Consider the following 12,308-nt stretch of genomic DNA (forward strand, 5'->3'; position numbering starts at 1 on the left):
TCTCTTCTCTGTCAGTCTGTTATTCTGGCCTCCTCCCAACTGCTGCATTTCACGTGTGCCCCATCACCGCGTGTCATTCAACAGCCATCCAGCACACACAAAGATGCGAGCGCACATGTTGTTATTTTGCAAACGAGGAGAGGGTGCAGCTCTCCACTCTGCGTGGCTCACCTCCACCTCTGTTTCCTCCCCAGGCTCTCCTTGCGCGGCTGGTGGTGTGACAAGAGAACTCTTCCTTCCCGGCATGGCGGTGTCATTTTGGTTCTTGGGCGTGTGCGTGCTGATTTTGGCACATGTCACCCCCTCCAGCCAAGGTAAGCCTCACCACCCTTAAGCAAGTATCACATCAAGGTACTGGCACCTGGGAAAAATTGAGATTTTTGGGTGCAACAACAACAGCAAAAAAAAAAAAAAAATACAAATGGACCCAGTGTCTACTGTATGTCCGAGATTTTAGATGGATCCTCATCAAAATCAAGAAAAAGCCACCCTTGCAAAGTTTTTGAAAGACATTGACCTACATAAACAGAAGACTACGAACATCTTTGAAGTGCGGCCAAAGGGAGTGTTTTAAAGCTGCCTGGAGCTGCTCCTTAATAAAGCATCAGTCATTCAGCACCATGGAGAGTTACGACACGCCCGCAGCATACTGATCGCACCGCCGTCGTGCGCTCGCTTCAATCCTTGTTCGCCAACGACCTTTTCCTGTGTACACACCACTCTGCTTGATATGAACAGCAGATTTAGATCATGTTAATGGGATTGTTTCCACTAACCCAGGTTTAGAGGGGTTTTGTATCAGAGGTCAGAAACCGAAAATGCTAGCAGGTCTTGGGCGTCATTTAGGATATGAGTGAGTGTTGCTTTTGTTATCCATCCCTCCACTTTCTAAGCCACTTGTCCTCACAAGGGCGCTGGATCCAAATCCCAGCTATCATCAGGCAGGAGGTGTTATACACCCTGAACTGGTTGTCAGTCAATCGTAGGCCACGTAGAAGCAAACAACCATTCACACTCACAATCACACCTAGGGGCAATTTAGAGTGTCCAATCAACGGATGTTTATGGGATGTGGGAAGAAACCGGAGTGGCTGGAGAAAACCCAAGCAGGCATGGGGAGAACATGCAAACTCCACACAGCGAGGGGCGCGGTTTGAACCCTGGTCTTCAGAACTGTGAGGCAGACGCTGTCACTTACTGTGCCGCCCACTTTTATTATATTTCTGAGAATTATTGGGTTACAGGGTTTTAAAAAATACATATACATTTTTACAAATTACTCTTTGTTGTTAAATATGTGCGTATTAATGTAAGGTGTGGGATGGTTTTGGACAAGAAAATTTGATTGTCAAATGCTACATGAACACGATGAAAGATGAAATCTGATGAAAGTTGCAAGGGTGACAATCTGATTTTCATGCAAGATGGGGCCTCCCATTGTTTTCAAGAATGGCTGAGAGCTCCCTTCCCCAGGAGAAGATCTGAACGCGTCAACAGTCTGGAGTCACAACCTAACATTCTTTTTCGATTGTGTGGTGACCAGTCAAGGGTGTACCTTGCTTCTTGCCCAAAGTGAGCAGGAATAGGCCCCAACTCACCTGTGACCCTGATTTGAACAAGTGCTTTTGAAAATAAATGGTAGAATGGACTTTTACTTTGGGCTTAGGGTAAAGGAACAAGTCTACATGTACCAAAGATTTTGGAAGAACTTGAAGGGCAAATACGATATGTATTTACTGTATGTGTTGGTTCTAGACTAACTATCACTCAGCTGTGGTTTGGACCACTATTCCCCTTGTCCACACTATCCCCTAAAACCCTTTTTTGTCTGACTGCATTTTCAATACACCTCAGAATATTTAAAAATATTTCATAACAAGCAGAGGGAGTATGTCTGTCAAACCCCCCTGATGCACAACATGAAAGGACCACCCACCATTCTTCAAGACCATGCAGTGTAACAGGACAAGTAAAATTAAAAAAAAAAAAAAAAAAAAACAGAATGGGACTTTTTCCATGGAAAACAAAACAAAACAAAACAAAACCGTATGGCAAAATCAAAAGCAAAAATAACAATGCAATATCACCCATTTAAATTTTGCAGTTTTTGCTTTTGTCCAAACGTTTTTGATGAATGCAATCCATCCAGCCATTATCCAAGCCACTTATCCTTACAAGGGTCACGGGAAAACTGGAGCCTATCCCAGCTAGCTTCGGACGAAAGACAGACTACACCCAGAACTGGTCACCAGTCAGTCACAGGGCAGATATCAACACCATCACTGAGCGGGAATCGATCCCATGCTACCCGCAGCAAAGGGAGACGTGTGTACCACTATATTATGAGTGACTTCCAAGTACAATACATTTAATTGTAAAATACATGCCTTTCCTTTATCTGCAACATACTAGAGAGTCTGCTGTTCAATTTTATGAAGCAGAACTATAAAAAGTAGAGCAACATTTTAAATTTGTAGAGATACAAATGAGATTGTAGCCACTCTAACTTTGCTTTCACAGATTCCATCAATAGTTGTTTTTGCCAATAAACATGCATTGTTAATGCAAATGTGTTTCTTCTTTTTTCTTCTCCTTGCATTTCCACACTCCCACAATTCTCACGTGACCAGCCATGTCCCGAGCCGCCATGCCATTCGGACTGTTGCGCAGGGAACTGGCGTGCGAGGGTTACCCCATCGAACTGCGCTGCCCAGGAAGTGATGTGGTGATGGTGGAGACCGCCAACTACGGACGCACCGACGACAAGATTTGCGACGCAGAGCCCTTCCAAATGGAAAACACACAGTGTTACCTCCCCGATGCACTGAAGATAATGGCTCAGAGGTGTGTGTGTGTGTGTGTGTGTGAAGATGGTCCTCTTGTTCGTGTCTTGCATAAAAGATGCGAGTCGCTTTTGTCGCTACGATTGGATACAGACAAATCAATGGAAGCATCTGCTGTTTGCAAAATACTCCTGACCAAACCCGTGTTGGACAAAACATTACACCCAGCAAAATGCTTTTGTCGCGTGTTTGCGTGTGTGCGTGTGTGTGTGCAAGTGCAATAATCACTCCGGCTAAATCTGGCCGCACCATTAGCTGTGTACTCAGCAGCGTTTTGCTCGAAGAAAAAAATCAATATTCTGGGCGATGAGACAAACGGACAGGCCTTGGCTTCCTCTTTCCTGTAAATTAGTCACCCTCCTTCTTTCATCCATCAATCTGTTGTGCAGGTGCAACAACAGGACGCAGTGCGTGGTGGTGGCAGGGGTGGACGTTTTCCCAGACCCTTGTCCTGGAACATACAAGTACCTGGAAATCCAGTATGAGTGTGTCCCTTACAGTGAGTATGCATCTGCATATATCTTCCCATCGTGTGCATGAACTTTAAATATATCCAAACACACTGTTCATATGCATAATGTAACAGGAGGACTACATGAGCACGTATTTGATGATCCTCTATACTGCACACAAAGATTCACTATATGGGCAAAAGTGTTGGAACACTTGGCTATTGCACCTATAGAAAGTGAAAATATAAGAAAGTAATTGGTTGGTCCCCCTTTGGGGTTATTAGCGCTCACACTCGAGATTTGCTACAAAATGGCTGACAATATCAGTTGTAGTTCAACGCCGAAATGTTTAGATTGGTCAAGTTTTTCAAGAACCGGAAGTGTAGAAAATGAGCAATACCTGAATGGCTCTGTAAGATGAAGAAAAAATTTTCAGGAAGAAGCGACGAGTCAAGCACAGCCGCTAATTGATGGTGATTCAATCAATCGATTAAGTTGTGTGTCCCAATACTTTGTGTTCATGTGGAGTAAAAGCTTTTTTTCCCCTTTATGTCAAGATGTTTCACAGATTTTTGCAACCTTTTGAATCCCCGAGATGCTTTCTCTCCTCAGAGAGTGTGTGAGTGCGTGCTTGCAATACAAACAGAAAGTCTAAGGAAAAAGCTAAGTGCATTTGCATACTGTATGTCTCCTATGTATGTGTGTGTGTGCACATGGGAGGGGCGCACATGTGCATCTGCGTGTGCATGTGGGTGCGTTTTCTTTTCCAGAGTCACACCAAGCCCAGGACTTGCTCTCTTTTCTCCACAGGAATTGAGCGAAAGGGAGGAGGAGGGCAGAGGGTGGTGGGGGATGGAGAGAGAGGGGAGAAGTGGTGATGAAGGGACGTAGGGCTCAGGGACCTGTTTCGGGTACTATGATGTTTGTGAGAATGGAACTCATAATCTGTGCAATTCTTTCTTTACTTTCTTTTTTCTGCTCTGTCTTTCTTTCTCGCTTGCATTCTTGCTTCTTTCATTTCTTCTTTTCTTTCCCCCTCTGATTTCTCTTTCTTTCTCTCCCTCTTTTTTCCCCAATGCTTGAGTAGAAGTGGACCAAAAAGGTAAAGACAATACATTGTAGCATCTTGATCTCCTTTCCCACCCACACCCGGCTATTTCTCTTTTCTTTCTCTTCCTCTCGCTTACCATTTCTCTCTCTTCCTCCTACCCTAGGACGTTGTTTGTGGTCATGCTGGATGTTGCCCCCCTTTTTCATTTTCTCCTCTGTTCCTTTTACCCCATTATTTTTGTCCATCCCTTGTTGTATGGAAATCTGTGCTTTAATCCAATTTGATGCAGGTTCTGCACATCCTCTTTTCTTTCTCTCTCTACTTGTAGTCTTTTGCTCTTTCTGTCCTGGTTGGTCTCATTGCACACATCGGGCTGTATTTTCGGAGACGGCTTTTATGACATATCCCGATTTTTGTACGAGTGCAAAGCTTGCTAAGCGTGTTTGGCAATTCGGCTTGCCCGTCTGCGACAAGGCGGGCATTCCGGTGCAACGACGTGTGCCCTTTGACACGGAGCCAGCACAGTGACAATTTGGTGCAACAAAGTCAGTTAAATTTTGGATTGGATTGAGGCACACGTGTTGAATCACAGTAGCAATCAATTCACAGAATGTATTACTCTTTCGATGATTATTATCATGATTATACCTATTAAATCATCCCACTATCCACAACAGCTACTGGGGATGGTGGGTGGGGAGAGAACCCCAACAAACAAACAATCGGGGGATAGACGCATCTGTTCCATCAACATATTTAAGTTGCCGGTGGTAATCACCCGCTCATTCGGTTTGAGCGCCCATTGTATGGCATTGCGTGGCCAAGAGAGGTGACAATGCTCCTCTCGCGGACGAGTCGCTGCGATTCCGCATTGTCCTCCTCCGTACTGAGATGTCTCCGTTGCGTGAGCCCACCGCATTTCAAGGGAATGAAAGGAGCCCCCTTGATCGAACGTGATGGAAATCTGTCGTAGACACTGCTGGAGCGTGGAGACCTCACTCTTTTTGATACGCCGGCTAGCGTTCGTCTACAAAATTACCAAAACATGATCTATTCTGCCTATGCACGCTAAATGTACGCCGGTCGCAAAAATACAGCCCAAAAAAATCCTTCCTTCCTTCCTCCTTCCTTCCTTCCTTCCTTCCTGCCTTCTTTCTTCCTTCCTTCCTTCCTTCCTTCTTCCTTCCTTCCTTCCTTCCTTCCTCCTTCCTTCCTTCCTTCCTTCCTTCCTTCCTTCCTTCCTTCCGTCCTTCCTTCCTGCCTTCTTTCTTTCTTCCTTCCTTCTTACATTTCTTTCTTCCTTCCTTCCTACCTCCTTCCTACATTTTATCCTTCCTTCTTCATTCCTTCCTTCCTTTCTTCTTACATTTAACCTTCCTTCCTTCCTTCCTTCCTTCCTTCCTTCCTTCCTTCCTTCCTTCCTTCCTTCCCTCGTCTTGAAGCTTATTTTCCCTTTTCTTCTCCTATAGGCAGAGCCCCTTATTTATCACCATAGGAAAAATAAGACCAAATGTGTGTGATGTCTGGATGTGTGCTTACCAAGCACCGCTAATATTCGTGCGCGTGTGTACTGTATGTGTGTGCGCGTTTGTGTGCGTGTGGGTGTATGCATGCCTTCTTGCATGCCAACGTGAGATTGTACAGTAAACATACGTGTCCATATATTTATTTTTTTTACTTGTGGGTGGACCAATCTTTGTGCTCGACGTAAACTAACCTGCCCTCTCATTCACTTCAAGGCAAAATGTAGCCCCGCCCTCTGCGCCCGATTCTACCTCACACCGCACTAACCGTCATGCTCACACCCCTATAACACACTCACACACCTTTCATTGCAGTGTCCCGTTATATTACTCACCACACAAACATACGCACGCATACATACAAACAAAGACATACACTCACTTATACTTTCTCGTCTCTTGCTTGCCTTTTGAGCTCAGCACAGGTGTTTTAAAGGCCTCTGTGTCTCCTCTTCTTTGTCTTTCTTTAATCTCATTGCATCAACTGCATCTGTCTCAATGCAATTTTCATGCGTTGATCCATTTCCTCCTACAATCTCTCCCCCACCCCCTGTCCCTCTCCCCTCTCTCACTCTCTCTTGCTCATTCATCATCATCCATCCACATCCTCTGTCCTCTCTCTCACATCCTTCTCTCTGACAACTCCCATCTCCCAGTTTTCGTCTGTCCCGGATCACTGCTCAGCATCCAGCCACCTTCCTCTCAGCTGGAGGCAGAACATCAGTCAGGGGCGTGGTGTAAGGACCCTCTGCAGGCTGGTGACAGACTGTACGTCATGCCATGGACGCCGTACAGGACAGAAGTGCTCTACGAATATGCTTCCTGGGACGACTACCGTCAGAACCGTGTCACTACCACCTATAAGTGAGTGTGTCTGGTGAATCTGTGTCAATTTTGGTTAGACAGTCTGAAACATCTGCAATTGTTTTTTTTTTTTTTGGTGGTTGTTTTTGACAGTTCTCAATTGCTAATAATCCCAAAATTGTAAACTCCAATCACAAACAAACTATTTCCTCAAAACAGACCCCACAGTCAATCAAAATGAAACCGCCCTCTGAACGAATGCATTAAAGAAAAAGGAAAAACACAATGATCAAATCACAGAGCTGCCAAATAGCCTTTATTGTTCCCAATAGCAATGCATTTTGCAAAGCAAAGCAAAATCCTGGTTATCGTTTCTAAAAAAAATATAGATATATATAAAAAATTGGTAAGCCTAGAAGTATAATGGAAAATTGATCTATTTTTGATGCATTGTACAGCACTATAGAGTCATACGGTGAACACGTAGGCAATGAAAAAGGCAATTGCGCATTCATCTCTCTGAATCTTGTGACTACGATGGACACATTGAATCTACTTCAGTTGGCCTTCCCACTTGCCTCATTGTGCCTCAAACTGTGACAAAAACGTGTTCTAAGAAAATTGCCCATATTTCATTTGACAGACATAATGATTCTTTGTCTTACTTATCTGCCGTCTCTTGGATTGTCGCTAGCCTGGCTTCTATTGGATTCTTCGCATCATCAGCCACAAGTGTGATCACTTTTCAGTTGTGCTGTGTTGATTGAGACAACTGTGATTTAACCGAGTTTCTATTTTGCTACCTGCACCTGTCATTGTGCAATACAATGACATCCGAGTGCAAAATGTGTATTAGTGGGTGAAAATGTTTGCTTTATATTTGTGGCTAACTAGGTGAACACTGGCACTTTTTCATAGTCGGGGATTTAAAAACATTGGGTGCAGAAATAATCCTCCCACGCACCCCAAAAAGATTCAATATTCATTGTAGCCCCACCCAAATTTTAGCCAAAACCCTACTTGAGATGTGACATAAGGGCAAGAAGCAGGTCATATTTTCCATCTTAGCTGGCTCGCATGAAATCTGGGGTGTTGTTGTTTACTGTATTAAAAGTTTGGATATTTTATTTTTTTTGACAATAAAATTCTGTGACTTTGATGTGCACAACTTTGGGACTGTGATGCTCAAGGTTGGACTTTGAAACAATTGTTGATTGTCATCGGGACGTTTGTATCGTTTTAATCAATGACTGGGAAATACATTTGTGAATTTCGAGCATATTAAATTATTGATTGATAATTATAATAATTTTGGGTGCTTACTGCTGTGTTCACGTGGAGTGCAAGTGCAACGGTTTGAAGCTTGCGAGGACATGCCACCCACTGTTTGTGTAATTTTAATCAATGATTCCCTAATAAATTTGGGATTTTTCATCTTATTAAATTACCAAATGAAGATAATTTTAGGCTTCTATACCCATTTTCTTTCATTGAAGAGTGTAACGGTAATAGATATAATACCAACTTGAACAAACCGGTGTTTTGTAATTTAAAAGTCTAACATTTTTGGGGAAAATTTTGTTCACTTGAGATTGAGATTCAGTTGAGATTGCTACTGGCAGCACATTGGACGCACATGTGTCTCACGGTTCTGGAAAACAGGTTTAAATCTTGCTCCCACCTGTGTGGAGTTTGCATGTTCTCCCCATGCTTGCGTGGGTTTTCACTGGACACTTTGGTTTCCTCCCACATCCCAAAGACATGCATTGTAGGTTAATTGAAGCTCCTAAATTGCCTGTCGGTGTTAATGTGGGACCAAATGGTTTTGTTTATATGTGCCCTGCGATCGGTTGGCGAAGAGTTCAGTGTGTATCCCACCTCTCCCCCGAAGATAGCTTGTGTAGTCTCCAGCAAGCCTGTGGCCATTGTGAGGATAAGCGGTACAGAAAATGGATGGATGAAGATTGCTACTCTACTTTTTCATTTCAACATTGTTAGAGAAAGAAAACATATAATGTGTCTTTTCTCCATTATCCCAGACTGCCAAGTCGTGTAGACGGTACAGGTTTTGTGGTATACGACGGCGCCGCCTTTTACAACAAGGAACGAACGCGCAACCTAGTCAAATACGACCTGCGGACACGCATTAAAAGCGGGGAGGCGGTGGTGGTCAATGCCAACTACCATGACACGTCGCCCTACCGCTGGGGTGGGAAGTCAGACATCGACCTGGCAGTGGATGAGAATGGCCTCTGGGTGATCTACTCCACTGAAGCCAATAATGGACGAATTGTGGTCAGCCAGGTAACAAATTACAAAGCAAAAATTGTGAAGGAAAAGATCCAGCAGCATTAGAGCATTGCCTCTCATTTTTCCCCCTCCTTCCTTGTTCCTCAGGTGAACCCGTACACGTTGCGTTTCGAGGGCACGTGGGCCACGGGCTTTGACAAACGTGGGGCGAGCAACGCCTTCATGGCCTGTGGCGTGCTCTACGCGGTGCGGTCAGTCTTCCAGGATGATGAGGGGCAGGCGGACGGCCGTGTGGGCAGTGATATGGTGGTGTATGCCTATGACACCAGCCGGGGGCAAGAGCTGCCCATTCAAATACCGTTCCCCAATCCCTACCAGTACATCTCTTCCATTGACTACAACCCGAGAGACAACCAGTTATATGTTTGGAATAACTATTACGTTCTAAGATACCCGCTTCAGTTCACGCCGCCACCGCCAACTAAAGGTCTATTGATTCAGAACCTGGATTGATGTAGCTTTGAGAAATGTACACACCTAAAGCAAAGTTTGCTTCCCTCCAGGTCCCCTTTCATCTCTGATGACGACCGTCCGTTCTTACACAGCCACAGTGGCACTGAGCCCCGTGCGGCCGTCAGCCTCCCACCCAGTGGGCGTCATCAACCGAGGACCCTTTGATCAAAGGCCAATAACAGCCATGGTCCCGCTAACGCCGCGCCCCCCGTTGCGTGTTCCCTTGGTCCCGGGGGGACCCGGACAAGTGGGGGGATGTGAAGGAAGGGTGGCCCGTGGAGTACAGTGGCCCCCCACTCTGAAAGGGGAGACAGTGGAGAGGCCATGCCCCAAGGGCTCACTGGGTAAGATGGACAGACAGACAGATCTGTGTATGTTTGTGTTTGTTTGCTCATGTCACCATTTTATGGCTGCATAGTCCCGTGTGTATCCTGTTTCCCTTTGAAATGTAGTCACATGGCTTCTCTTTTAACTCTCTTTCACATGACCGAAGAAACAGTAGTTATATTTTTCATGGTCATGGTCCATCAACCCTTCCTCTCGAAGTGCAGCTGTGCCTCAGAGAAAAGGAGGACATTTTGTCTGTTGCACAATGCGTGCTTTCTAATCCTGTTTTATGGATAGATTTTGGAGTCGAGTTAAATTGGGGAATGATTTCACATCCTAAGTGAAGTGACCTAGTTGCATCTAATTTACAGACCTGTAAACCAATACACTGTAACAGCATTTCTGCCCGTTCGTGGACTAATTATTCTGTGTATGAATTGCCCTTCATGAGTGTTTGGGGCTGTTTTGTTCTAAAGGTATTGCATCCTACGAGTGTATAACATCACCAGTGAGTTGGAGTTCTAGAGGTCCTGACCTCTCAAATTGTACTTCACCCTGGGTTAGCCAGATTGCACAGAAGGTCAGATGCATAATTACATATCTTTTGCAAATGTTTCAAATCCAGTTAACAAGCAACTTCTTTTTTAAAATGTAAATATATAAAAGTGATTCTGAACACTCCTATCTCCTTCCAGATTAAAAGTGGAGAGAATGCGGCAAACATAGCTGGGGAGCTGGTCAACCTGACCCGGGGGCGCATCTATGCTGGTGACGTCAGCATGTCTGTAAAATTAATTGAACAGCTACTGGACATTTTGGACTCGCAGCTTCAAGCCTTGAGACCAGCCAATAAAGAATCTGCGGCACGCAATTACAACAAGGTGAATTGCTTCTCAATTTCATGCTGATGTGTACCTGACCTGATCTAGAAAACCACCAAATATCAGTGCTCATATTTGTGACACAGATGTTGTTTGCTGTTTTTATAGCTGCAGAAAAGGGAACGCACATGCAGGGCTTATGTGCAGGTATGTAATGGATGCATGGATGGATGGCAAGCCAGAGGTTGGATGCACTGTAAGATTGATGGATGCGAGGAGGAATGATGGATGGGGCATGAGGGACAAAGGGATAATGGATGGACAGATTGAGGGATGCAAAATTGTGACATGGACAAATGATTGATGGATGTATGGCAGCACTTTCCACAGATGGATGGCTGACAGATGGAGAAAAAATGGATGATGGGCAGATGGAATGAGAATGGACAAACAGGTTGATAGTACGCAAATGGATAAGGACAAATGTATAGATGAGTGAAGGTCTTGATGATAGATGAATGGATGGACAGAAAAATATGGAAAATGAACACAAGGATGGGTTTGGGGCTGATTGATAGATGATGGACAGATAAATGAATGGATGAATGAGAGAAAGTGATGCGAGGTTAAAGAATGGATGGAGGGATGAATAGATGAACTGATGGATAGAAGCATATATTAGTGTATAAACTAACAGATAAAGAAAGGGGGAAAGGATGAACAAATGAACGGATGCAGTAACAAAAAGTAATGCACTTTTCTCCTTGCCAGGCCGTGGTTCAGACAGTAGATAACTTGTTGGGTCCTGAGGCTCTGGTGTCCTGGGCTGACATGAGCGGCCCGGATCAGTCCCGCTCTGCATCGCTCCTTTTAGATGCGGTAGAGAAAGGAGCATTCTTATTAGCTAATAACCTCTATGAAGGTCGATTCAGTGACAGAGCACCAAACGTTGGTATGTCTCTCTTATTCTGAACTGTCAAAATATCCCGATTAAAACAATCCCCTCATCCAGTCCTTCCGTATCCGTGTTATTAGATCTGGAGGTGTATGTGCTAAATGCAGAGGCGGACATACAGGACTTGGCGTTCCCGCACTCCTACGATAGCGACAGCATCCTGCAGATCTCGGCTGTGGCACTGCAGCAGTACAGCAATAACGGTATGAAGCAAGCTCATCTCAATACTTAAAAAAATGCCTCAGCCACAATTACACAAGTTAATGGATTGTGGAATTCATAGTATGAATACCATAGCACAGAGTTAATTATAATCTCTACAGATATGCCTGAAAGTATGACGAGTTTATTAAAAGTGCGACATATCGTTCTATATCAGCCAAGGAAGATCGCGTTTTATTTCAAAATGCGACATCGAGATCTTATTTAGAGCAAAATACGACACAATTTCGTTCAATCAGCGTGCGCTGCTGAAGCAAGCAGCATCCAATCAGAATTCGTCTAGAGGGAAGTTCCGGTATCTTCCACATCATCATCCAAAATGGCTGCGCCCACATTTGAGAGAGATGCTAATGCCGAGTTTGATTTTACAGCTATAAATAAAATCAAAAGAAAGCAGACTCAATGAGCCAGATTTCAAACAGTGAATTTGTGAGTTTGAAACTGATTTCATTTTGGAGATGTGTGTATGAGATCGACTACCCATTTTTTTTCTGCTGGTATCCCTCGCAACCCATATTAACCTTGGTAGACTGGTTTGAAGCAGTTT

General features: G+C 44.3%; 1 protein-coding gene across 1 annotated transcript in view; it reads left to right on the forward strand.

Moving 5' to 3' along the window:
• The first annotated feature begins 244 nt into the window (after positions 1 to 244).
• Positions 245 to 12,308, forward strand: part of LOC133505917 (adhesion G protein-coupled receptor L1-like) — a 32,558-nt gene continuing 20,494 nt past the window's right edge. Inside the window, exons 1-13 of the mRNA XM_061829466.1 lie at positions 245 to 314; positions 2,631 to 2,844; positions 3,233 to 3,342; positions 4,383 to 4,397; positions 6,526 to 6,733; positions 8,713 to 8,977; positions 9,071 to 9,410; positions 9,487 to 9,780; positions 10,240 to 10,343; positions 10,459 to 10,644; positions 10,753 to 10,791; positions 11,356 to 11,536; positions 11,620 to 11,742. Of these exons, the coding sequence (XP_061685450.1) occupies positions 245 to 314; positions 2,631 to 2,844; positions 3,233 to 3,342; positions 4,383 to 4,397; positions 6,526 to 6,733; positions 8,713 to 8,977; positions 9,071 to 9,410; positions 9,487 to 9,780; positions 10,240 to 10,343; positions 10,459 to 10,644; positions 10,753 to 10,791; positions 11,356 to 11,536; positions 11,620 to 11,742 (2,149 nt within the window). The remainder of the gene's footprint in view (positions 315 to 2,630; positions 2,845 to 3,232; positions 3,343 to 4,382; positions 4,398 to 6,525; positions 6,734 to 8,712; positions 8,978 to 9,070; positions 9,411 to 9,486; positions 9,781 to 10,239; positions 10,344 to 10,458; positions 10,645 to 10,752; positions 10,792 to 11,355; positions 11,537 to 11,619; positions 11,743 to 12,308) is intronic.

This window comes from Syngnathoides biaculeatus, chromosome 9 (assembly GCF_019802595.1).
Source record: "Syngnathoides biaculeatus isolate LvHL_M chromosome 9, ASM1980259v1, whole genome shotgun sequence".
NCBI classification, from domain to species: domain Eukaryota; kingdom Metazoa; phylum Chordata; class Actinopteri; order Syngnathiformes; family Syngnathidae; genus Syngnathoides; species Syngnathoides biaculeatus.